The 27,095-nt window shown below is 40.3% G+C and overlaps 1 protein-coding gene across 1 annotated transcript; it reads right to left on the bottom strand.

The window, feature by feature from the left end:
* Nucleotides 1-1,734: 1,734 nt before the first annotated feature.
* WBP4 (WW domain binding protein 4) lies at nt 1,735-27,058 on the bottom strand. The gene is made up of 10 exons (XM_074166970.1): nt 26,982-27,058; nt 20,423-20,495; nt 18,886-18,948; nt 18,663-18,786; nt 17,601-17,813; nt 16,926-16,981; nt 13,754-13,820; nt 11,614-11,762; nt 10,379-10,605; nt 1,735-7,003 (listed from the first exon to the last, which is right to left on the bottom strand). Coding segments are annotated over exons 1-10 (1,182 nt in total). The 5' UTR covers nt 26,984-27,058; the 3' UTR covers nt 1,735-6,795.
* Between the last annotated feature and the right edge of the window lie 37 nt (nt 27,059-27,095).

The raw sequence follows: 27,095 nt of genomic DNA, 5'->3' as shown, positions 1-27,095 counted from the left end.
TTTGGAGCAATGCTTTCTCCTAACTTCCACACTATTATTTGGAGCCATATTTTATTCCAAGTTCTTTCACCCCAGTCTCTCTGTGGGATGTACGAGCTGAGATTGTGCTGGGGTTTGGCTGTGGGCTGGGACTTGTACTGACGGGAGGGGTGTGGGGTATAACGATGACATCGCTGGGGCGTTTTCAGGATGGAATACTCTGAATTTGGGCTTTTCAGTTCCTACAAGAAACCCAGACTTTCAGCAGTGAAACCACTAGCAGGAAAAATTATGATAACAAAGCACAGGGAGGAAAAAAGGGAAGCGGCTCCTTGGAAGGCAGCCAAGTCCCTCAGGACAGCTTCAGTGGTCATGGGAGAGCAGAGCAAGAGCAGGTTCACCAGGTAGGAACAGCCTTTTCCTGCAGCTTCATTTTGTTGTCAAAAAGTGTTACAACAACTGGAACAAAATGCCATCGCCCCTCCTGGCTTCTCCTCATAGAATCATAGAGTAGTTGGAGTTGAAAGGGACCTTATAGATCTTCGAGTTCCAATCCCCCTGCCCTGGGCAGGGACACCTCCCACCAGACCAGGTTGCTCAAAGCCCCATCCAGCCTGGCCTTGAACACTTCCAGGGATGGGGCATCCACAACTTCCCTGGGCAACCTGTTCCAGTGTCTCACCACCCTCACTGTAAAGAATTTCTTTCTAAGATCTAACCAAAATCTCCCCTCTTTCAGTTTATAACCATTAGCCCTCTTACCTCTACCTCCTGCTCATGATCATCCATGTGTGTGACTGAGACCTCGCGCAGGGATGTGACATTGCAGGTGGTGCCAGACACCAGCTTCATCTCTCTCCAGCTCCTGGTGACTGATGTGAAATGTAATTCCCGGATCTCTTTGGTTTCCGTGCCAAGGTCTGGAGCGGCCACGTCCCAGCCAGCAGAGAGGGAAGCCAGATGAAAGCCGAGCCTGGAAGTCACCCTCTGCATAGGAAGAACAGCCCTGGTACCTCACCTCCTTTGTTTCCATTTAATCATCAATGGAACATCTCGGAAATCCTGGAACTGCAAAGGAATTTAATCACTTGAAGTAGCGAGCTGCTTGCTCTCATCTAGCTAAAAGGAAGAAATAACCAAACTTTGTTAGCAACAAAACATACTTCCTCATCTAATCTACTGGAGCTGTTCGCCTGGATCCTAACTTAGGTTTTTCTAGCTGTTTAGTACAGCTGAAGAGTTTTTTCACTTTCTGTGAAAAAAAGTTGCCAAAAGATCACATGGACAGTAAGATTTTTTTTCAGTAAAAGAAAAACGTTATGAAATAATTTACATGCATTGCCCACCTTTTAAAAGTGTGTATCTTTGAAGACTACTGAATCACTATCCGTTACCACCAGCAAGTTTGTATTTTCAGCGATATTCTGAATGTCACTAAAGAGTAACGACAGCAAACATCCCCTGAACTCTGATGGGAGTTTTAAAATTTAACAATTTTAACCCAGGTCATTTGTTACTCATAATTGATGCACAAAATAAAACAATTTCCAGTAACTGCTTAATGCGCTGCTGGGAGGCACCCAGACACTATTTTGGTGACCACAAAAAAAAAGTGTTTCTTTCAAGAAGCATTTCCGTGTTTACATACCTATTTTGCTTTATATTTACCCTGGGCCCCATTTTTACCAGAACATGCACCCATAAAACTCCCAGGTTGTCCTAAAACCCTTGAACAGATGGGACAACGGTAATAGAGATTGTTCAAATGAAAGCTTTATTCGGTATTTTCAGACAAACTCCACTTCAAGAGCTTGCAGTATTTTGTAATTGCAACTGAGAAGCTACTGAGGAGAAACCAGCTGGTTTTAACTTTGCGGATAATACTTATAAACTAAACCAAGTGCTTTTCAATCACCCCACTCTTCCCCGCTGCATCTGCAGTTAAACAAGCCATTAAAACCCACTGTCTTCAGCCCGTGGTCTGCGTAACGCCGTCTGCTGGTTTTTAACGGGGGCTATTTCTGTTTTTACAAGAGAAATCAAATCTGCGTTTGCCAACATTCTCTGGGAATCCTCTTGGGCAAATTCAGCCTTTTCCAGCTTATTATTTGCAACGCTTTTTGCTTTGTACAGGAACTTTTATTCAAGTGATAGCCCGAAACGTTGCACAAAGGTAGATTTGTTAATCACACAAAGGGTTAACATGATTTCTAGGTTAAATAATTTAGCGGGTAGAAGGTGAGAGGACTTCAGAGGTAGATACAAGAGAGACTGAAGAGATATGGCTGACAAAAGAGATCCCAAGGGTTGCGGCAGCAGGGAGCAGAAGGTACACAGACAGCTTTTGTACCAACAAGCGAAAGGATTTAAGGGCCGCAAAACCCCGTAGGAGGAATGGAACGAAATCCGTCTCAGGAAAACAAATCATCAAGAAAATCACAAGAGCACATGTAGCCGAGTCTCGAAATAGCTCGCATGTTGTTTGGAAATGGGTGAAGTTGTACTTCTCTGGGGCAGGACGCAAACAGGCAGCAAAAGGGCTCAGCCTCAGCCCGGACCTGGAGACACGGTGGCTGACGTTAGACAACGTGAGGCTTTGCGAAGATCTCGGGAGAGCAGGGGATAAGGTGAAGGTGGTCACTGGAAAGGCAGCACAGCGGTGGGTGATACGTAGATTTGCATATATAGGAACGCTGGAGGAAGACGGTTTGAGGAAAAACACCAATAATAAGAAAAGTACTAAAAAGGGGAGGTGTAACTCAAGAAGCAAATCAAGGAAACCAAGCAGCATGAAATAGTTTTTTACTCCCTTTCTGAGATGCCAAAACATGCACTGAAATAACATATTTTTTTCAGCGGGGGGGAAGGAAAAATGTTTTTATCCATGCACAGGTTGATCAATTTGACTGAGATCTATGTCATGACCAGCCCTCCCACCTTCTAAATCTGAATTTTGAGACTGGATGATGCTGCAGCACAGATTTTGTCTACGAAGGTCAAACAAAAAACCAGATTTTACCCTACTGGGAAAGTCTGGATTTAAATCTACAAATTCCCAGGGGAAGGGTTAAAATTTGGCTTAGCCTAGATAGGAACAAGGGTTATTCTGTAACCTGAGTCAAATTGAGTAGGTCTCTGCACAGCTCCTGGCATAACAAATGCCCAACAAAATCATTTTCCTTTTTAGCACATGCAATATATTTGCTTCTAAAAGCATCACCAACTTTAGGCAGGCCCTCCTGTAAAAACAACCCCCCCCCAAAGATAAGCATCCTGTACCGCGAAGCTCTTTCTAAACAGAGAAGACAGGTGAAAGATAAACAAAACAAAAATACAGAGCAGTGAATCGACGTGCTCAAAAATCACACACAAGAAATCATCATCAGAAATGGCAATGACTCCCCCTTTCTCTCCAACTCACCTTCTAATATGGCTAATAGCGTCTACGGCCACCTGTAAAACCAAGGATGTAGCCCTCGCTCAAGGAGCTTGCAACGAAAGCAGGCGGGCAGATAAAAACACGCTGCATGGCAGAAAACAAAACACTCTTTGTCTGAAAACACTCTTCTTCTGCAACAGGAAAAGGAACATTCCTTTGTCAAAAGCCAGCGCAGCCCAAGGAAGGATTAGCAGACGAGGAGCCTAACTGTGGTAATACCTAGAGGATTCCTATGGCAAATTCCAAAGGCAGAAGATTTTTGCAGGGAGATAGCGCCGAAGGGAGAGAGGTCTGTGCGGAACAGATGTCCTGGAAAAGCAGCGTCTGCCTTAAATCTCACGCAAGACCGTATTTTGGTACAGAAGAGAAAATATTTGGTTTAGATACACAATAAGGAAACGGAATGACAGCATGGTGCAAAATTAAACAGCAGCTTTGGATAGATCAAATTGGATTCAACTGGCCCTTATTATAATTTACACTTAAGGACAAAGAATAAACTGGTCTGTCCTCAAACTGATACTCAAAGGTAGTGGGGAGCGAAGCGCTGGATTTCTTCATAAAATGCAGGCTTTAGAAGTCACATCAGCAAAAGCAAGCGAATGGTATTTAAAGCAACTCTACTATTGGTGAACAAGAAAACATTTCATCTTTTTTCCCAATGTAAATACTTGTTTTGGTCTGTCTGTTAAACACAGTACTTGACAACGATCTTTGGTTGACATTACAACGAACAGCAGCTCCTCAAGGAAACGAGTTTCGAACACTGGCTTTCAGATATTTTTAAACATCTGCTTGAGCAATTTAGTTATGAGCATCTTAAATCACTGCCTATGACCGCTTCAATGTGACAAATCACTTTTAAGGGAAGATGCGCTCATTAAAATACAAGAGGAAAGATGTCCTCATCAGAGGATATTAAAAGTGGAGCCTACCAAAAAAATCCTTATGCTACTATATAAAGCCGTACTAATAAACAATACTGTCGTTTTACAGAGATCACAAAGAAATGAATGTACGTTAGGCTGGGAGCAGCAGAAGCAGGATGAGTACAGCAGTACAAACCAGATTTGTACGACATAAAAACTTGTGCTTGAAAGGAAAGCGTGATCAGCTGTTAACTCAGCAGTTGGCCATGGCAAAGGAGCAGAAAGAGCCAGTTGTACTGGTAAATCAGAGGGCACCCCCGGCAGACAGCACGATGCAGTCACGTGAAAGGCAAATGTGGTTTAGGGACGTATCAGAAGTTATTTCCAATACGCTAAGGAAGTATTAGTGACGTCACGCGTGGCCTTAATCTTCCTTGAGCGCAGAGCCTAGGCAAACTCAGGCTGGAATGGATGAAGAGAAGCGCTGGTGGAGCACTGGAGGTCCTGTCACACAAGGACGCTTTACGTGACCCAGGAAAGACGTGATGGATTCAAGAGGAAGAGGAAGAAAAGCTACTTAGTTGAAGGGCAATACTTGTGTTAGTTGGGAGGAAATGAGTGTAAACTAGGAGCAAACACACGGGGTCTTCAAGTCAGAGCAGGCTCGTAGCTGCTGGAACAATGTTCAAATAAGCGTAAGAGCAAAACCTGAAAAATCTGCTTTTTCAAAAAGAAACCTGGCAACCTCTCCTCGGTAGAAAGGACATTTCTGTTCTAGCCTTGCACGCGAGGTCTTTCATGCGGAGCACATATCGTACATTCCTGCATCTATGGCTGTGAGAGTATCCTGCATCCCTAAATGACAATCCAGGGCTAGATACCACAGGAAACTTTCACATTTCTCAAAAGAAACAGCAGAACCAATAATACAACGGCCCTGATGAAGCCAAAGAAACACACGGGATTAAATACAATACTTAATTCTCTTCCACACACAGAGAAAATGTCACAGAAGAGAGAAAAGGACTTCAGCTTCCTTTGTAATACACACTGAGCCGGATTCCCTGCCTTGTGCTCCTTTCTGCGCTGATCTGACAGATGAACAGACATTTTCTCAATGAAGTTGAAGCCCAGCAGTTACCGACTCTATTTTGCTGTAGCTGGACTCTTGACGACTGTCTCAGCTGCACCCTCTGGTTTTGACTGAGGCTCTCCAGAACAAAACACTGCGAGCTTTAGAAATGGAGACACGTTTTTTTAATGGATTCATGATGTGAACCTTGTGGTCTGCTGTTGATACCTAGAGAAGCAATGAGCATATTCTTATGCAGGCAATGAATCTTGATGATGCTAAACGCAGACCAATCCCACCAAGTGAAGAAATCAAACCTCCAATCCTTAAGAAAATGTCCAAGCCATCTCGGACAGTTACAGCCGTCAGCTCTGCTTATCCATCTTTTGTTTTCCTCTCCTTTGGTACTGAGAAAAATGAAGCTTCGATAGACTTAGGCCCTCTCAGCTTAGTGAACACTGTTCAACACACTTCTCTTACCAACAGACAAAACCCATCAGCCTCAAAAAGGCTGCTGGATGCTGTAGCAGGGCCAGGCCTTTGGAATATTTTTTTCCTGAAAATATCAGGCAATTGTTTTTGGTTTTGTTTTTTGTTTTTTTTTTTTTACAGGGAAAGAGACAAAAAGAAAACAAAACCAAAAAAAGAAAACTTGATGCGAAAAAGAAAGAAAAATTCAAGTAGAGACAGCAATAGAGCAAAATACAACAGGAAGACACCACAGAAGTATCTACTCCAACAGGGGTGGCTCTGGTGCTGTTACTAAAAAGTAAGATTCATCAGGTTTAAATCTTCTGCAGAGGTTTAATACATTTATCACGCACGGACACAACCAATTTCTTTCAGAACGTTACTTGAAATGAGCGGCACCGATGTGACTAACTCCTCTAAAAGCAGCTTTCAAATAGCCTATTTAAAATGTTGGCACCCTCACCACCTGTTCTTTTGCAAGCGATTAGCTAAAGGTTAGTAAGCACAATATTTTTACTCATTAATTGGGAAACTACTCCACATAAACAAACTTGGGGGATGATTTTACTCTCTAGTACATTCCATTGATCCATTTCCTCTGTAAAAAGAAAAGATCTGCATCATTTTTGCCAGATTAAGGATTACCACATTCTCCCATACTTAGAAAAGGAGTAAAAAACCTTACACAATGTATTTAAAATAGCATACATAGAGCAAATTGAATTTAGATGGCATGGTTAAAATAAAAAATAAATGTATTTACAATATTGCATAAGTAATATAACACCAATTTCCATTCCAAAATCCATCACATCAAAATAAAATAAAAAAATATTACAACTCACACGTTTTAATATCTATAAATCCTTAATTTCTATCCAACATTTTCTTTATAAAAGCCTGTTTAAAATATTAAACTTTTGATTCACTCTAGCTTAAACACAATCTAAATGATTTGTTAATTATTACTGATCACTTAGTCTTTGTCTTAAGTTTCTAGATTTTCCATTTTCAAATTTCCTCTTCTTAAATGTTGGCACCCCTTCTGTCATGTCTCCAAGGGAAGTGACTGTCTTCTCTTTAAATATCACTGTCGCATCTTCTGGAATATCTAGCACTGGTGCTGGAAGATTGTCACTCTCTGTACTAGGAAGCTCCAGGTCCACTTTTTCACTGGGAAAAGAGAGGAAAATATAAAACGGTTGATCTACATGGAGAAAACAACATGGTGTACTGCAGACAGTAACACAGAATCACAGAACAGTTTGGGTTGGAAGGGACCTTTAAAGATCATCTAGTCCAACCCCCCCTGCAATGAGCAGGGACATCTTCAACTAGATCAGGTTGCTCAGAGCCCTGTCCAACCTGACCTTGAATGTTTGCAGGGATGAGGCATCTACCACCTCTCTGGGCAACCTGCGCTAGTGTTTCACCACCCTCATTGTAAAAGATTTCTTCCTTCTGTCTAGTCTAAATCTTCCCTCTTTTAGTTTAAAACAATTACCCCTTTTGCTATCGCGACAGGCACTGCTAAAAAGTTTGTCCCCCTCTTTCCTATGAGCCGCCTTTAAGTACTGAAAGGCCACAACAAGGTTTCCCGTCGATTCTCCAGGCTGAACAACCCCAACTCTCTCAGTTTGTCCTCACAGGAAAGGTGCTCCTGCCCTCTGATAATTTCTGTGGCCCTCCTCTGGACCCACTCCAACAAGTCCATGTCTTTCCTGTGCTGAGGGCTCCAGAGCTGGACGCAGAACTCTCATATTTAATTGTCAAATGTCCAAATTTAATTGTCAAAGCAGCTTTGAGCAAGATGCAGTTTTTGAGCCAAGATCATCATCACGACAGGAAGCAAGAAAAAAAAACATGTTCTTTGTTTCTTCTATGTGGGCTGGTATGAAAAGTAAAAAACTAAGACCTCATTCGCTACAGAGCTTATACAATGGCCCAAGAACTCATCACGTAAATAGTCCTGTAAAAGACAACGGGACTTCAGTGTGTAAATCTAAGGATGTTGAAAGTCAGTAGTCAGTGAGTAATTAGAATCATAGAATCATAAAATTGTCTCAGTTGGAAGGGACCTTCAAGATCATTTTGTCCAACCATCAACCTAACTCTGATAAAAAACATCACTAAACCATGTCACTAAGCTCTATGTCAACCCTTTTTTTAAATACCTTCAGGGATGGTGCCTCAACCACTTCCCTGGGCAGCCCATTCCAATGTTTAATAACGCTGTCAGTGTAAAACTTTTTCCTAATTAGCAGTATTTCACTGCCAAAATGCTATTGAATAGTTTTTCGCAGGTGTCCGTCCTTGAGAGTCTGCATGACAGAACAGAGAACAGACTTAAAAAATCGGCCAATGACCCCAAGTTGGGAAAAGCAGCTCTGGTGGAGAAAAGCACTGCTAATACTGATCTGAACAAATCAGAGACATCATCTAAAAATGACCGGTTGGTTTTAAGAGGTCAACAGCAAAACACTGTGCTCTACAAGAATAACCTGCGGCACAAACAAACGATGGAGAACAACTGAATAGTTCCCAGAAAATGATCTAAATCACAAGTCCATCAGGAATCTCACCAGCATAACACCACTGCAAAGAGATAATTGTACTCCTGGCCAATCCATGCAAGAAATCTTTCAGTACCACTGAGACCCAGCCTGATGTCAGCTCGTGTACTATACCTAGTTTCAGGTCCTATGCTTCCACAAAGACATGGATCAGCTCAAGCACCCAAAATAGAGCCGTGAGATATCAGCTCTGGAGCCAAGGTGCAGTTAGCTGGTCCAATAGAGGAGGTGCTACATGAACTGATCAAGTGATGTTACCATCTCCAAGGAAGTGTATCAGTGCTTAATTTAGTCCACACAGTGTATCTGTTGAATAGTTTAGAACTATAGTGCTGGAGAATGGGGTCAGTATGCGGGAAAAGACTGATTTCACTCTTCCAAACCTAATTTTTCCAGACTCCTAGAGGGCCCTGTAACAAGAAACTGGCCATAAAAGACAGTGTGCTTCACAAGAAATGAGCCATCTCAGGCATTATGCAGTAAAACAAAACAAAACCCCCCTTCTGATCAGATGCATGTCATGAAAACATCTGGAGTACATCGGCTAGACATGGGAGAGAGAGAGACAGCTTCCAAATGTAAAATTGGCATAACTAGATTACACGTTTTGTCTTTCATCTCCGTATTTAAGTCATTACAGAAAGTGTCTCCCACCACATTCTAAGAGCCTCCGGGACTTACCCATAGTGACAGCAGAAAAGGTTGTAGTGGATTTTGGTTTGGTTTTGCTTAACTTTGTTTTGAAATGAGGGAAATTAGGGAATAAGAAACAGTTCCAACAGAAATCTTTTACTGCAATACTGGGTGAAAGACAAAAAATGTGAAGTGCGTTTTAGGCTGTGTCCTTCAAGTGAACAGTTTAGAGTCAGTACAATGCCACAACGTGAGAAATAATTCACTGCTTGTGGCAATAACTCAACCAAACGTACCAGGCTTCGGCAGAAATTGCTCGGAGTTTAAAAAAGCATACTCATTATGTCAGCAACTACTGATCTCACAGGAAAGGAATTAAAAGCAATGCTAACCCAGTACGATCAAGATCAGGTTGCTGCTGTCCCTAGAAGATCTTGATCTCTGGGCAAAGTTAGACCAGCATAATTACTCATCGGAAAGAAACAGAATTTGAAAGAATTTGAAAGGCTGAGGGACTTGGGTCGTTTTAGTCTGGAGAAGAGAAGGCTGAGGGGGGATCTGATCAACACCTATAAATACTTAAAGGGTGGGTGTCAAGAGGATGGGGCCAGTCTTCTTTTTTCAGTGGTGCACTGACAGGACAAGACGAAACGGGCACAAACTTGAACATAAGAAGTTCCATCTAAACATGAGGAGGAACTTCGTCACTTTGAGGATGGCAGAGCACTGGAATAGGCTGCCCAGAGAGGTGGTGGAGTCTCCTTCTCTGGAGACATTCAAAACCCGCCCGGACAAGTTCCTGTGCAACCTGCTCTAGGTGGACCTGCTTTGGCAGGGGGGTTGGACTAGATGATCTCCAGAGGTCCCTTCCTACCCTATACCATTCTGTGATTCTGTAATTTGGACTGGAAGCGAGAGGCCCTGAGAAAGCTGCCCATGCTGTTTCAAGGCTGGAAGAGTTGAAAAAGAGCTCCTGAGGCAGCTGAAGGAGACTGTTGAAGGAGACAATGTTAAGGAACGTAAGCTTAGAGTAACTACATTAAATAGTTGATACTCAGCCTCTGATGGATGAGAAAAATAATGGTTGACAATGATCCTTTAAATCACTTTAACTTACTTCGTACTTGTGGTGAACTTCTACATTAAAACCAAAACACGACCACTATCTGCCATGGAGAGCTATTACTTAAAATAATCACTGCAGAAATAATTGTATTTTGGCTACATTACCAATCACTGCTGTGCTAATTCTTCCAGAATTCAGAAAAAAAAGCTTCAACTCTGAAAACAAGTATTCTGGAAACAAATATTATGAAAATAACAATGGTAAAAAGATCCTCACCCTGGTTCTTCTTCTTCTTCTTCTCCTTCTTGCTTAATCGGTTTCCATTTTCCATAAGGGTTGGTCTTAGGTGCATCACCGGAGCTTTCTTGGGAAGCTGATGAACTCTCCTCTTTCTCAGCTGTTTCTTCTGACTTAACTTCTCGCCATTTCCCATAAGGACTTAACTTTTTAGCTTTGGAAGACTTTTTCCCTTCCTCTGATTCTTCACCATTATCTCCTTTCCTCTAAAGAGGAAAAAACCCACCTTAAGCAAAAATGCCTAAATAAAAACACAATGTAGCTTTATTTTACATCTTTTATATACTTTTCAACCAAGAGTAACTCGAAACAATAAACTCATATTGTAATAAAATCCTTAAATTTTTCTCCTTGAGCTTTCATCACATACAGAGGTGAAAAAAAATCTTAAATGTTACAAGAAGTTAAAGTTGGAAAATCCCACCTATCAAGGCTGAAGTTAGCAAGGAGTAGCCAACACAAACTTATTTAAAACAAAGCTTATCATGTTTAAAAAAAAAAAAGAGACAAAATTCACATAAAGCTTTCGGTGCATGCAGATACACACCCTTTACAGCTAATACCTAGTAGTTTATAATGATACACAGTGATACAAATATATGTATTTTAGAATTAATACCTGTCTATTTGATATTTAAACTGTCTCTGCTGTTCTGAACTACCAGTTTCAGAAAAAACATCTGACCTAACCAGAGCCATAATCACACCCTTCATCTTAAGTTTTGAATCTGAAGACAAAAATATGTAATTGATACAGCTTTTGTACTGTGTGCTGCCCACGTTTTTCTCAATTAATAAGGAAACTACAACCATATATTTTCAGTCAGAGGCATTCCCTGAAGGTCTCTTGGCAGCCACATGTACCAAGAAGGTTAGAAGTCATATGCTCACACTGAAATCCAAATCATTTTGTGGATTATTTCAGAGAGATGAGTGACCTTTCTCAGAGAACATCATATTTCTGGCAGAATTCAGTCTACTTCTGGTGGGCAGAAGGAAAGATCGTGCTTTCTGTTCTGGAACAGTGACACTAATGGGCCAAATAATTGAATAAAGATTCGTTTTACTATTCGAACAAGTGCAAACTTCTGATTTCAGTCATACCGTTTAACTTCATTACAACGAGTACTGCCTATCACAGGAGATAAAAGATACATCATCTTATACTAGAAAATCAATACTGTAGGTAAAATAAATCTGAAGAGAGAACTTACCTTGAAATTTCTTTCTGAACTCTGTGCTTCGTTTTCACTGTCTTCTGAGTCCGATTCAGATGCTTTGGAATCTGTTTCTGCGAGCTCTTCGGAATGCTTGTCACGTTTTGAAGATGAAACAAAACCAGCCGGTTTCTCCCACGTGGATACTGCCCGAGATATTTGGATAACCACATTATTTATGTTTCTAATTCTGATCTGTTCTTGCTTTGACAACATTACCTTTCAGAAGCAATGCTGCCTTATGCAAAAATACAGCAAATAATTCAGCACAAGGCCTTTGCCTTTGTTAGGCATGTTTGTTTTAATAAACATAATCAAAAAGATAACATTTCACTTCCCAGCAGAGATACTGTCATGACAGCTGAGTTCACTGTTGATAAAGCTTGTTTAAGAAAAACATCATGCATGGCAAACTGTGGTCCACAAGACTGTGGTCCCTCTCATCCTAACACAGGACAAACAAATTGCCCTCTCGAGGTGCCTATTTGATTTGAGTTGCCCATTGATTACAAAGAAAGGATAAGGTAAGGAATGCTGACTGTGAGCCTCAGCTCTCCGGGCAGATAAACCCCTTCCCTGTACTACTTGGCTTGGTAACATTAGGTCTCTAATTAAAGAGCTGTCAAGTAAAAAAGGAAATAAAAACATTATCCTGAAAAGATATTAAAGGATATGACCTCATTTTCAATGAGAATATAGTATTCCAGCAAATATATCGAGAGGAAATATTTAAGTAAAAGTTGATTCAATGATGTCAAAACTGCTTTTAGTAACAGTAAGGCAAAAGTACACCAACTTTCAATCTATAATTTTATTGAAGCTTTCAAATGTAATAAAACTATTTTTCCAATTATTTTATCTATTTCCAAAGAAATCCCTAACTGAAAGCAACATTTAACAGGTATGCTTCTAGATGTATCTTGAAGAGGTAAAGCTGGAAGAAACTGGCAATCAGTGGCTTTGAATGAACAGTCTCTTAAGGGCACTGCTGCCATGTAGCTTTAGACCAGTAACTGGGGAAGTTAATTTTCCCGGGTGTCACATACAGCCAGTGGAGTCAGGTGCGGCCTCCCAAAGCGTGACTTATAGCAGGAGCTAAGCCTATAGATACCAGCCTCCTAAGTTATATACTTGAGATGAGACACTGGGATCAGTCCCCTCGGCTAACACTTTGTCTTGTCTTCAGAGGATGGGATTAGCGTTAACAAAACTGACAAGTAATTTTCAAGCATTTCCAAGATACTTACAGCTATATAAAAGTAAGGAATCGCTTTAAAATATCACAAGTCAAAATTTTACCAAATACAATGGCTACAAAACCATTCTTCACAAGTTTCATGTGTCCGTGAAGAACTTTAAAAAGCAATACAACCAAAGGCATAAAATGTATCTGAACTTAGAAGGCAATGTTTAAAAATAACCAGCATCTCATTTCCCTTTCCAAAAAAAAAAAAAAAATAAAAAAATTGCAAATCATTTGAGCAGGGGAGTGGAGCTGAAAAACTGAAAGGTTTTTGGGTTTGTTTTTTTCCCATTCTTGGCATCATCAGGAACGCCACTTGATATCCAACAGCAGCAGGAAAACTCATAGCCTGCATAAAATCATGTGCTCTCCAGAGAGGCATCATTGACCTTAAAACGATTCAAACAGATTTAGAAAACAGATGCTTGTTTTGAGGGAGTAACTACGAAGTTCCCCATGTAGGGAAAAAAATGGGGAAAAGAAGTAGGAGGTAAGATTCTGGACTCTCTTCTCAATGCTATGCCAGCAAGAGGAAAAGTTTAGGATATTCTTATTCAGTTCTACATACCTGTCAAAAAAAAATATAAAATCCTGCCCTTTCTGGTTCCCAAACAATAATTTCAATATATATGTGGAAAAGAACCCATATTTTAGAGTTATAAGTTGAATGTCTAAAAAACCTATGAAGCACAAATGCACACACACTGACAATACAGCTATAAAGCCAGCATTGACTTAAGCAACAAGTATACTTCAACTAAGGCAACAGCTTGAAAAATACAAAACTTAGCAATGGCCTTAAAATGCAGTTATTTGAAAAATAAATAATAATTTGCTGCTCTGAAACCCCTCTCTTCTGAAACAGAGTTTAACTGGAAAACCAGCTCTCCTTACCTCCTGTTTGTGTGTTATAGTAATAGGTATGACCATCTTCAGTGACACCTTCTACCCACTCTGCTCCCTGAGAAAAAGACATAGGAGCTAATTAAAAAAGAGAGTTTTAAGGATCAGCCAACGCATTGCTTCTAAGACAATTCAACCCTTGAGGATTTTTTTGTTCAGGATAATTTTACCGTTTTAAAGCTTGAACCCCTAAAGTTTTTAGAAAGTATTCCCTTTGACTCAAATATTCGAGATTGCTTGACTGAATGTACTACAAATACACATAGACAATTTTGTTCAAACAGTGGATAATTAGTATAAGGCAGTATAGTAAAGGTTGCCATACAGTTCAAATGATGATAAAAGTCGCTAAAGGCCACTTTTTTTATTTCCCAAAGTATTCACACCTGAAGTTAACATTTCCCAGTTTTGTCGTTGTCTTAAGTGGAGACCAAGAAAAAATTTCTCTGGAAAACTCAGGGTTTTGTGCAGGCTACAGAAAAACAGTACCAATAAATGCTATCACAAATTAAACATAAGCAAACAAAACCAAAACTTCTAAAATTTATTCCAAAATAGATCTTCACCAAAAATACTGAAGAAGCGAACTTTACATGCCATTAATTTACTTATTTAGTAAAGCACCAATTTCAGCAAAGCACTGGTTTTCCCTACTAATTAATATGAAATGTGGCAGAAGTTGCTGGTATGTCTCTGTGGATGTGTAATTAAAATAAAGATGTTTTGCAGGATCAGCCACAGCTAGATAATCAGTCATTACACCTGGCTTAGCATTTTCCTTAAGAACTTGATTTCCATCAACACTTACACGTACACTACTTCACTGCTCCTTAAGTATTAATACCGCCCCTTCCCCTCTACAGGGCAGAACTTCTACGCAGCTTCACTATACGTGACACTTGCAATAATAAATGTCTGTGTGTACACATATACACACACCCCCAGATAGGCTTCTGCACACACATACCTCTACATTTGCTTAATATTCTATTAAAACTGTGGGTTTTTTTAAAAACACAACAAAATCAGGAGTTGATGTTCTCGCACCTGCTCTGTAGAAAGGTATATATGAAATAGAAAAATAATATCAGTAGGTTCAGAGAGCAAAAAGCAAGAAAGCTGTCAGTGAGCAAGTTTCCTCAAGGTTTTGTCTCAGAAGTTTCAGTGTGCTAGTTTCAACAAAAGGAAAACTTATTTTTTGTAAGTCAAAAGAGGACAAAAGACTAGTCTTAAGTACAACCTACTCTTTTTGTTAAGAGTTAGATCCTGAACATTTTAGGCCTGGTTCTTAGAGGTTTTCAGCAGATATTTGACATGAGGCACAGCGAGTATCTTACTACACAAATGCTAACATGCACGACGTCAATCTAACTGAAGTTCTAGGTAGCCTTCTACATGCCTTTTCATTATACTGTTCTTTCACTACAAAGTCTAAGCAGCAAGGTAACGTGCTGTAAAACAAGGAGGGCCTGTGAATCTCACTTGCACTACATATTGCAAGCATGCCCTTTAATTTCTGGGCAGTGTGAGTCCTTGTTAGAGATCTGGAATGTTCCCAGTATCTTTAGCTCAGACTAAATAAGGGAGCAATCAAATGCTTGTTTTTAGCAATAGCGAAAATAACTCAAGACACCACAAAGTCACCAAGGAGGGCGAGGGAGGAATGGCAAAATACAGCCATGTGGTATTAGCGAGATATCCGAGGCTGAAGGTGCGTGTTTATGATACAGCTGAGATGAGCTAACTTCAGATTGTTGCCAAGACGGCAGCTCCTTCTCTCCTCCGTCTGCTCTCCCTGCGCCAGCATTTCTCTGATTACCCCGAGAGCTGATGCAAGGACATGAGCCTACAAAGCACTAAACTAAACTCTGATATCTTCATTCCCTAAACAAGTTCACTGTCAGGGCAAAGATGCAGCAAGGACCATACAAGATTAGTCACAGGACCACCTCTTCCAGCGGAAGGCTACAGTAAGACTGGCTTATAAATATTGCAAAGCTAGGCCTTGGCTGAAAAGATAAAAGTTCTTGAAGTCCTGGTTAACAAGTTGTGCAAAACCACAGGATAAAGGAATCAGAAAGCCAGAGTAGCATGTGATGGGCAGCTCTGACACGAAGTGTGCGGTCTCTTGGAAATGAACACTGGATGGAAAAAGCCTGCATTTTTGAGATAAAACACTGCCTTAACAGGAGATGGCATTCAGACAAAACTTGATATACATTTTTTGAATTGATTCAATCGCCTAAAAATATACACAATTATAACCATTATAACCTCTGACTGGAAGTAACCCAGTACCAAGCGTAAGCTACCTTCTCAGATGCAACACTATAGAGCTACAGAATGTCAAGTGCTCTGAAAAAAACAGGGTTTTTTGATCTCTAACATAAAACCAACATTAACAAACAATGCTGACTGTAAATCATACCGTACTTACGACACCTATCTTGAAAATGGGGAACCGTAACATCACTTCACAGGAGTGTTGTAAAAATCCTACTTTTAATGTGAAGCACAAAAATCCTGGAGTAGTAAGTGTCAGTAAGCCCATTAATAGTAATAAGAAATCTTTCTTTCTTTAGACTATTTGGCAAGTTTTCTGATGCCTTAAATAAGGAAAATAAGTAATATTCTAAAAGGTTGCCTGCACATAGTTTCCAAAAAGACAAACTATCACATCACTGTATCCTAAAGTAAACACAAAAAAAAGGCAATTTTTTTTTTTTTACTATCTGACAATGCAATTTCAATGTTTCCTAAAATAAAGGACTCTTAACTACTTCAAATGTGTAAGTTTTAATTTTTTTTTTAATTCCTTTTCATTCACAAAAAGTTGAACAGAACTTATTCAGAATTTCCCAAAAGCTTTCAATTGTATGGGGCTGAAGCATCAAAAAACCATATTCTGTAAAAATACAACCGCCACTATCACTTCTCTTCCCTTGATAAACAAATTAGCCAACAAAGGTTTGTATAGCAAAATCTGAGTTTTCATCAAGTATATCTTAAAACATTCTGTATAGTCAAATTATGTTTTCCTAAGTTTACTAAGAGCAAACAATTTACCTTCTGCAATCAGAAGACTTGCGAACCGCCTAGCTTATTTCTGATAAGTGTTTACAAGGACAAAAAAAAAAAAGTACGAATAACAGTATTCGATTACCGTTTGTGAGTTTTGAGAGTTGCCTTGGAATCCTTTAGGCTTCTCCCACTGTGATTCTAAAAAAGCAAAAACACGTTTCACCCAGCATTCAATCCTGTTTGAGTTTAATAATATTTAGAAAAAACAGGTCGAAAGGGTACGACACTGTTGTGTGCACACATACAAACAAGTAATATAGATATACCTCACTGGAATAGAAAACAGTCTGTAACAGTCTCATTAAGTCTAATTAAAAGAAGGTTGCTTTTATGCTCTAAAGTAGATCGTAACACATAGCTCCTCAACAGAAGTCAGTCAGATAAATCCTGTAAATGTGGAAAGAAACAATCAAGCAGCAATCCATAACAGCTCTCATTTACTTACTCTCATTTACTTCACATTCCTGATAAGAAAGCTTCTTTAGGAAGAACACAGCTGTCTTTTGTATACTTAACCTCTGCAAGGCTAAACTTTTTGAAAAACTGGAATTACTGCATTCTCACATTATTAACAAACAGCGAAACCAGTCTGAAGTTCTAGATGCTTAAGCCGTGGATGTAATATCAAAACTCCATCAAATTGCTCACATATTAATTAGCTCACTACTGAGAGAGCAGAAGAGTAAAGAAATGCAGGTAGTCTTTTCTCATTTATATCCAGTAACTATATTTGCATTTGCTTCTCACTAGTTTTTACCTCCTGTTTTTGTGTTGTAGTAATATGTATAGCCTTCAGGAGAAAATCCTTGCACCCACTCCTTTGTTTCAGTTTTTGAGGTGTCCTGAGGTGTCTTTTTTTTCTTTTCTTTCTTTTCCTTCTTTTCCTTCTTCTCTTTCTTTTCTTTCTTTTCTTTAGTTTCCACTGTGTTACTCTGTGGTTTATTCTGTGTCGAACTGGGACCTACCTCATCTTAAAGAAAATAATACTCTCTGTTAAAAAAAGAGTAATAATCTGAGCTTAAATGTTAGTCACTCTTGAGGAACAGCAAATAGGAAATGTCGTTCTTGTGAGTACTTTCACTCATCAGTATTACATTCATGGCAGGTAAGCTTAAAAGATTATATTCAAAGAATCTTGCATGATAGCGATACTGTCGTGTCATAAGAAAGTCAAAATATCAAAAGATGAGCAACATAAAGAGAAAAACCATAAGGATCAATGAACTTTAACTAAACAACAACAAAAAAGAAACTAAATAAGTTATGAAAAAGATAGCTTCCCCAGGAGCTTGAAACTACAAACTCTTCTTGAAGGATAATAGGTCTTCACATGGACGGAACAAAGGCACTTGCAGAACTGCAAGCTGAGCAGGAGATTCTTGTCTCCACCGTTTGACACCAGTGGGAATCCAACCTCTCCTACTCAATAGAAACTTTTGTCTCCAATTGGCAAAAATCAAACATATAATTAACTAAGGGAAGCTGCACTGCTGCTTCAAAGCACCAACTACAGCCTATTTTTTGTTACCGCATTGTTTAATTTTTCTACTCGAAATCGGATTGTTCCATGGACCAGAGGACACTGTAGCTAAAAACATTCTGTACTGCAACTTCTACTACTGGCAATTTGCAGACTCCTTGTTGGTTTGGGTTTTTTTGTTTAGTTTTTTTTGTTTGGTTTTTGGGGTTTTTTTTTTAATGAGCAAACACAGTCCTGGAGGCCTGCTCTCGTGTTCCTAAAACCTAATTTAAGAAAATACATTCCTACTCAATATTCTTTCAATTCTGCCTTTAATCCTTTGGCAGCTATATGAACTACCTGGCTTAATTCCAAGCCTTTTCATGTCCTCTTGATATGCTTTCATTGCAGCCTCCTCCATTGCTGCAAATTCTTTTGACATGTTTTCTTCTTCTTTTGCTTTTTCCAAGCTTTTCTTTTTAATCTAAAACAAAACAAAAAACCCAAAAAGAATAAATAAAACAAGTCTGATAAGGAAAGAGATTAAAAATAAGTATTTGTGCAAATAAGATATTTGAGTTACCTCACTAATTCTTTTTGCCACATTTTCTTTATGATTCTTTCCTCTTTCATGAAAATCAATGCTCTTAAAAGCGAGAAAAAACCCAAGAAAAATAATATGTATTACACAATTTTAACATAGTTAATTAAAATTTAGTTAGACTAAACTAAGTTGAACAAGCCTAAATGTAACCTGTTCTGAAAACACTTACAGCAAACACTGTAAGATGGATATAAGAATTCAGGAACACTGAGAAATACTCAACATAGAAATTATGAAAAATCAGTAACACTACAAAATGGTATCATAAAATTTCATAGTCTGTATTTATTAGATTTAAAACTTTTCAAACAGTACTCTTCAGCACGCAGATTACAGACAAGTAACAGGTAATCTGGGCTCCCTCTCTGTGCTATCCTTCCAAGTATCATCCCTTGATAATTTTTTTTACTCTCTTTATTTTCATGCAGACTTTTAAAAACCATATGGCTTTTTTAAAGTTCCAAATATTAGCTTTGCTTCTTAATTAGCTTATGCTATGCTCCACAAATATCCCATGAACTTAAAATTGTCTGCAGGTCCACAAATGTGAGAGAGGAAAAGGCAAGGTGGGAGACCTGGGTAACTAAGGAAAACAGAACAGTCTGCAAGCCAAAAAGCTGCCAGAAGGACTGGAGCCAGTAGGAACTAAACTGGAAGGAGTTCAGAAGCTCTACAGGTACGACAGCGGTCCTCATGTGGTTCTCACAAAAAGTATCTGAGCTCATTTAGGTGTTCAGCCTGACCTAGGAACCCTAGAATTTCTTTGCACAAACCGATGTGCAGAAGATGCACATCCAGGGGATGATTCATCTCTAAATTTAAAGACAGTTAAATGAGATATGTTAGCCAAATCCTCCGCCTTTAGCATGTATTTCTCTTCACTGACTACAAGAAGAAACCTAAACCAATTAGCTCACGATTGTCATTCTGAACTACAGGTATCTAACTGTAATCCAGATGAAGCTCAGCTCCAGGAGTACCCCTGGCATTGAGTCAGGAATGCAGAACTTAGATAAGTGAGAAACCAATGGGTCTAGCAGTGTGCAAAAGGCATCTGCAAGTCAGAAACACCTTTCTGTAACCCAGTAACGTTTCTGTGGGCTGTGTGAAATGAAAGAAACCTGCTTTAAACGCTTACAGCGCTGGCTGTACCAGGCCTACCAGATATACACAGCACATATGCCAGGTTTTGCTTTCTACTCGCATGCAAAAGTTAGGAACAGGCATGGACAAAGTTTCAAGACAGATCAAATGTTAAGTTACAGAAGCCGAAGAAAAAGCAGGGTCAGATATTTCAGTTCTTATCTGTACTGCCAAGTAGAACAGCACAAACCATCTTGTATGCAGTATCTGGCTCTCAATGTAATACATTTTAAATATCACCAGTATTACAGAGGCATTTTAAAACCACAAATTTCATGCATCAAGAGAATCATATCAGAAGGATGGTTAAAAGCCTGTAATTCAAATTCCTAGTCTTTCAGAATCATTGACATTGTACGGTAGACCATCGTACAGGTCTGTTGTCTGCTATCCAGCACTTGCAGTAATCGCAGAATTTTTTTGGCTGAGATTTCCAGTAATCGGCCCTGGGGAGAGAAAAAAAAGATGATGTATAATCTGAAACAATAATCACAGCCATAGGTTTATATATATATAAATATACATAGCTTCAGAAACTAAATTTAGTCTTCTTTGGTGACTGAGTGCTAACGGTTTGGTTTTCTTTTTTCTTTTTTTTTTTTTTGTTGTTGTTGTTTTGTTGGGTTTTTTTTAAACAAAGTATGGGGAGCCAACAAGAGTAGCTATATTGACTACTGCCCCCTGTAAAGCACAGCTCAGAATTGGGACTGTGCCCATCTGACCCTTGAAGACTGCAAATTTTTTACAATGGAGGCGATGCTGTAAGAACCAGAAACACAAGACAAGGCAAGCTAGAGATAAACAAGCAGCTCTAGATAGCCTAATTAAACAAAAAACTGTCAGAAAAGTGCAACTTGCACTATTTTTCATTAAAAATGCATACAATAAACGTTTTTAAGTGTAAAACTTTAGATTTAATGTTGAAGTCTACTTGGGATACTGTACGCAGTGAGCTGAGCAGCACAAAGGTGCAGTTCTGGACAATATGAGCTACTGCGGGGAATCCTAGAACAGATTCTGACCTGTGGGGTCACAGACACAGCAGTAAATTGTTTGGATGTTTCCGAGTAAAACTGTAAGTATTTCTGAACCATGCAATTTAGATAAGTTGCATATGTGTGAGGAAACTTGGGGAAAACTCTTCAGAGCTCAAAAGTTAGTAAATAAAAGCATTTAACCATAAAACAAACAACCCCTCCAATGGCTGTTTCTTCATCAAAACCCACTTTCTAATGCCAGACGAAGCTTGTGCAGAAATAATTCCATTTCTCATTGGCTTGTAGCAACAGATACAGTGCTTTGGTTCAACAGAACACATTCCAGCAACAGACTTTTATGTTTTTAAGTTAAAATGAAAAAGGAGGAGGGGCAAAACCAAAACCAATTCAAGATTACACTGAGAACATTAAAAAAGATCAGTCCAAAAAACGTATCTCTGCCTTCCATCTGAAGATCAATGTCCAGAGTTCAAGGAAAATACTTAAAATACTTCCTGACATTTTTATTCAATAAACACAAAACCTTTTCCAGGCAGAACGATAGCACCCTCAAACCTTATGATACCTGCAAACAAATCTTTTGTGAAAGAAACAGACTTGATCGGTTCAGCTCTTCAAAATTTAAGGAGATATCAAAATACACTCCCTTACCAGTGCTTAATGTAAAAATACAATTTCTAAGAGGCTACAATTATTTTGAAGTGTTAAGTACAAAGGATATCCTCTGCAAAAATACATCAACCTATAAGCAACAGTGTGTTAGCAATGCGCAGCTTTTCAAGCAATTTTCTGGAAAGCTAGAAAGAAGCAGCTGGGCTTCCCCTGATTTAAACAGAAATCCATTCATCCCTAAATGGTGTACTTTAAAACTGGGTGATTACTTAGTCACACATTTAATTAAAAGGCTTTTGAGATTTATATATCAAAACGTCTTAGGGCCAAAGCCTGGGAAATCGAACACTGGCTGGAAAACCAGCTGAGTGGGAGGGAGAGCTCAGAAATATCTCAAGGCCCTTCTTCCTATTTGAGCTATAGCTCCTAAATTGTCTCTAAATCCTTCGACATCATCTAAGACAAATTTCCAGCTAAAAGCTGGGTTAACCTTTCTAAGGCAATGGACCAGTTCTGCCAGAAAACACAGAAATTGTCAAAGAGCCTCACTGCGTTTTTCGGAGGTGCGAAAACATCTGTGTATTTCCAAGTTTAACCTAACAGGCCTGTCTCTCTCTTCAACGGAATCAAGTATAAGTGCTAAAATTAAGACTGTCCAGCTGCACCCACCAAAAGTCAAGACCCGAGAGTGTGACGAGCTGTATTTTCACAGCTATATTTTCCACCCATTTCTTTCCTAAGCACTACTGGACACCATATCTGTCACAAAGCTCTGTAGCGACCTGGAGAGTAATCGTGCTGGAGCCTGAGGGCACACCTGGGGCTTAAATACAAGTCCAGGTATTGACCACAGAAGCCTTTTGTCTTCATCTCTTATTGGTTTTGATAAAGACTGGAGCTGGCTCTCTGGTGTCACATATAAAATAAACGTAAATGGTACTCTGTGTAGAAGACACAATATCCTGGTGACCTTAAATCCTGCATTATGTGATTAATGAATTGCATAAATTACGGTCCCAATTCTGTGACTTATGAGCATGAGTAGTGTTATATGCGGAGTAATTCTCTTGAAGATTTTCCACTTGAGTTCATAACACTCAATAAAAGAGTAAGCTCAGCTGAAATATCCAGCGAATAACATCTGCCATGGTAACAACGATGGACCCTGCAATGAACCAAGGGTGCTGCAATGAGAGCAAAGCAAAGAGGAGTATTTGGAAAGAAGCAGCAACCGAAGCGAGACCAAACTTCAGTGAGATGCTACAAGTGCTTCACAAGCTCTGGTCACAAACCTGAAAGTTAATCCAGATCGACGACAATGGTTAAATATGTAACTATTTTATTAATCTGCCAAACACAGGCCTGAGAGGAGGTGCTGTTAAAGTGATACAGAAGCCCTTTATACTTGAATAATTGTGTACAAATTAAGGGAAATAGAGTTATTTTAAAAATTCATTGAAGTCAAAACAGTACAGCTTTTAAGACTCCTTATCGTCTGCCAGCGCTTACATCAGTAAAGTTAAGATTGATTCTTGTTTTCAGCTTTACAGCTGGGCCAACCAGCTAAGGACCAGTAAGCTGACCAGCTAGCCATCACCACCATAACAATCTTTCTCCCTTGTGCTAAAACGAAGAGACAGCCCAGAGTGCATCAAGTCTGGCTTGTCCAGGTTTGCAAGGTCGAGACTTCAGCTCTGTACACATCTACCCAGGTGTGGCTATCCAAACAGGAGCTTGGTGGTCCATACAACCCTGAGAGGTGGGCAAGTTTTACTGTGAAGCTCTACCTCCCGAGAAGGGTCCTGACAAAGTCCACTCGGAGCCCGATTTTCCAGAGCTGGCTGAGCAAGTCAGCTTGGCAACCTGCCACCTGGCACACAGGGACCAGAGCAGCACCGATACAGATACTGGACAACTTCTGGACAAACTGCTGTAAACTTTCAGCCACAGCTGGAAATCCTGTACTAACTTGCAAGAAATGCGTGTCTCCTAAAGAACACTGACTTTCTTTCAACTTCTGCTGGTCAAACCACCCAGAAACAGAACGTGTAACAGTTCCGAGGACTAAAAGGGAAGGAAGGAAAAAGAGGGAGTGAACATCAAACTGTTTACTTGAAACTTTAATGAAATGACAAACTCTTTGCTGCAAACAAGTAGCAACAATCTTGAAACCATTTTCAGATTTCTGAAATTCATTTAAAACTTCAGAGGAAGTGGGAAGATGGGGAAGCACAAATAGCAACTTTGTATTAACAGTGCCTGCCACATTTGCCATCTCAAAAGATACAAAAACGTTTAAACACAGAAAGAAAACTCCAAAAGTCAGGGTTTTTTACTTTGCATCATTTATTTCTTGACCCATGAGAACCATGCTGTTTATGCTGCAATGACTGGGTTATGCACTCCTACTGCACGTGAACCACGCGTTTGGGAGCTCACCAAGGCAACAGGTTGTGTTGACAATATTCAGAAAATCACTTGCAGAATAACTTCAGCAGTATTGGGGTCCAGGGCGCTAAACCATCAACCTGCGAGCTGCTTCTCCTCACAACTTCCAGTATTATTAATGTTTTAACAGGTGGAGCAGTCAGGTTTCCTTATATAGGGAAGCTTAAGAAACCCTCATAAAAAAGCTATCTTCAGCTGAGACAGCGTTGCCAAACTTTACTTTGAGACTGGGCTGGAGGTTTTTGTTCCTACCATATACTGGCTGAAATTGAAAGGGGGAGGAAAAAAAATGGGAAAAAAAAAAAAAAAAAACACAAAGAAACAACTGTTTCAGGTGGTTCTGAACACAAGAAAAAAAATAATTTGGCCATGTAAACAAAATCTGGAAGCACTTGCTTTGAATAGCTCTGTTCTAAAACACCAGACATGAAACTTGGCAGAGATGCTGAGGGTGTTGTATTAGGGATATATCTGTCTAAATTATAAGCCTTTGGGGGGGGGGGGGAACACCATACACATGCTCAGCAGTCTTCTTTGTTTTTAATATCTACAACCTCTGAAGACTTTACACAAAGTTAGTAACTTCCAGCTCTCTGCAGGTTTGAGCACTGAACAGCCTGCGTGTGCATCACATTCTTGAATACAGGCGTGTGAAGTAAGTAACTTCCGAGTAAGATCCGAGTTCCTGACTACAGAATGGAATGAATTCAGATTAGCTATTATGGCTGTTCTATAACAGCCACTCAACAGGACAGTATTCAGAAATACTAATAAATTCTATTTAGGAATACTGTGTACTTCTAAAGAAAAATAACAGTTCTGTAACGGAAAGAAGTAGGAAGAACGAAAGAAAAAAAAATCACATATATTTCACAATAGATCCTCCTCCTCATGGGAATTCATTCCAGATCAGCTAATTCTAATTCAAATATCCCAGCATTGGTAAGACCTAAGAATGCAATGCTAAAATCCGCAGGGATGAAGACCTAAAAGGAAAAGGTTTTCTTGTACCACACAGTAGGTCCTGGTGCCATGGCCCTAACAGCCCATGCTCCTAAATAATTCATAGCAACCTCATTCATTCATAATGCACTAATCCTACACCCAAAACTCTTCTTAGATACATACCCTTAATTTTTATTTAAAAAAAAAAGAAGGTATTTAAAAATAAAGACTCAAGAAAACAGCATCCCTGACACACTGAGTACATGGGGCTGTCCTACCTAACCATAGCTTGTTGGCCTTCTAATATATCACAGAATACACATCTGTATGTGGGCTCCTACAGAGTAGTACTGGATGGAAGTTTCATCCACATGAAACAGAGCAGTTCTGTGAGTGGTTTAGTTTTTCTGGCCTTCAAGCCAATTATGTTTTTTGCAATCCTTTTGTAAATTCTAATTTACAACCCCAGCGGCTGCTTCTTTTTTGTTACTGTATTAGCCCCCTCTGAACAACACACAAATCATAATAACCTGCAAGACAATTTGAGTGGAGAGCAGAGTCTGCAGAAGCTGCTCAGTCTGACCTATATTGATGCTGAAGATCATTTGCATGGGTCTGCTTTTTCAGATCTCTTTTCTAAATTGTAAATTATGTAACTTGAAAGGTAATGCTACAAATATTTTTAACAATATACAAGAATGCACAAGAATATCAGGGCAGACAGCCTTCTACACGTATGGAGCTCCAACAGAGCTCATCTCCCCTAACTTCAGTTGTCTAAAAAGTGAGATATCAAGTTGTCTAAGTTGTCTATCTCAATAGATGGAGACTGTCATCTCCTGAACGCCGCTCTTTCTATCCTAAATAGGCATCTGAGAAGAAAATTGAACTCCATAGGTGTGTATTTCTTCCTTATAGAAGGAACCTAAAGCCTGAGTCAGCCTTCAAAAGTTAAGTATCTGAAGTCAGGGATATCTACTGAGAGCAGAGGTCTGCTACTGTAGATGCAGAAGAAGGATATGGGCTACGTCAGGAAGAATACGATAAGAATTAGAAGAGAGAGGAAAAAAACCAGCAACATAAACTGGGTCAAGAAACTCCTCAGGTATAATTTTAGCAAGAACTAAAATTAAGAACACTGCTGTATGAAGTACCAGTCTGCAAGACAGGCTGACACAACCAAACCATCAAATGCTTCCCCCAAAAAAGATCTCTAAAGGTAATTTTGGTCAGGTTCAGGTTTCTTACTTTTTTTTTTTTTTCAGCAGGTTAGTTAGGATATCTTGAAAAGTAACAGAAATGAGGAAATGCCATTCATATGACATTCTCACATCATAAAGACCAAAGCTTGGATTTTTACCACCCCAACACCCCCCCACCCTCCACCTCCCGGGAGTCAAGTACTAATACAAACTTTCTCATTAAAAACTTAAAGGAGGTCGCGAGGGCCAGCAAAACCAAAGCGCAGCGGCTTTTTCCACACACGCTTCACCCAGGCCCGGAGGCCCCACAGGAGGCGGCGGTGTGAGGGGGCCGGGAGGGACACAGCCGCCCTCCCCCGCACCGCTCGGGTCGCGGAGTCCCCACGGAGCGGGAGGCGAAGCTGTCCGGCAGAGATAAGGGGCCGAAAGCACAACAGAAACAAACAACCGGGAGGGGGGAGCAGGACGGACGGGAGCAAAGGGACCGGAGCGAGAGGGAAATAACTCGGCCAGCGAGACGGGGGTCGCCGGCCCCAGCCAGGGCACAGCCCCAGCCCGGCTGCCCGAGGCCGCCCCCACAGCCTACAGGCAGCGGGGCCCGGCCAGGCCACCCCCACCCCGCGTTGCCGGCCCTGCCCGCCCGCGGCCCCGGCTCGCAGGTGCCGGGGGGGGTAGTTCACGCGTGGACGGCGCAGCTCGCGTTCCCTCCCGGCCCCCGGGCACTCACATCGCCGCTTCTCCAGCAGCACCGCCGCGCCGCGCCGGTCCCCACCGCTCGCCGCCAGCCGCGCCGCGCCGCTGGGGCGGGCCGGGGCGGGGGCAGTGAGCACGGCGACGGGAG

Source organism: Numenius arquata, chromosome 1, assembly GCF_964106895.1.
Source record: "Numenius arquata chromosome 1, bNumArq3.hap1.1, whole genome shotgun sequence".
NCBI lineage: Eukaryota > Metazoa > Chordata > Aves > Charadriiformes > Scolopacidae > Numenius > Numenius arquata.
Note: the sequence above shows the minus strand (reverse complement) of the source record. Positions and strands in the feature narration are given on the sequence as shown.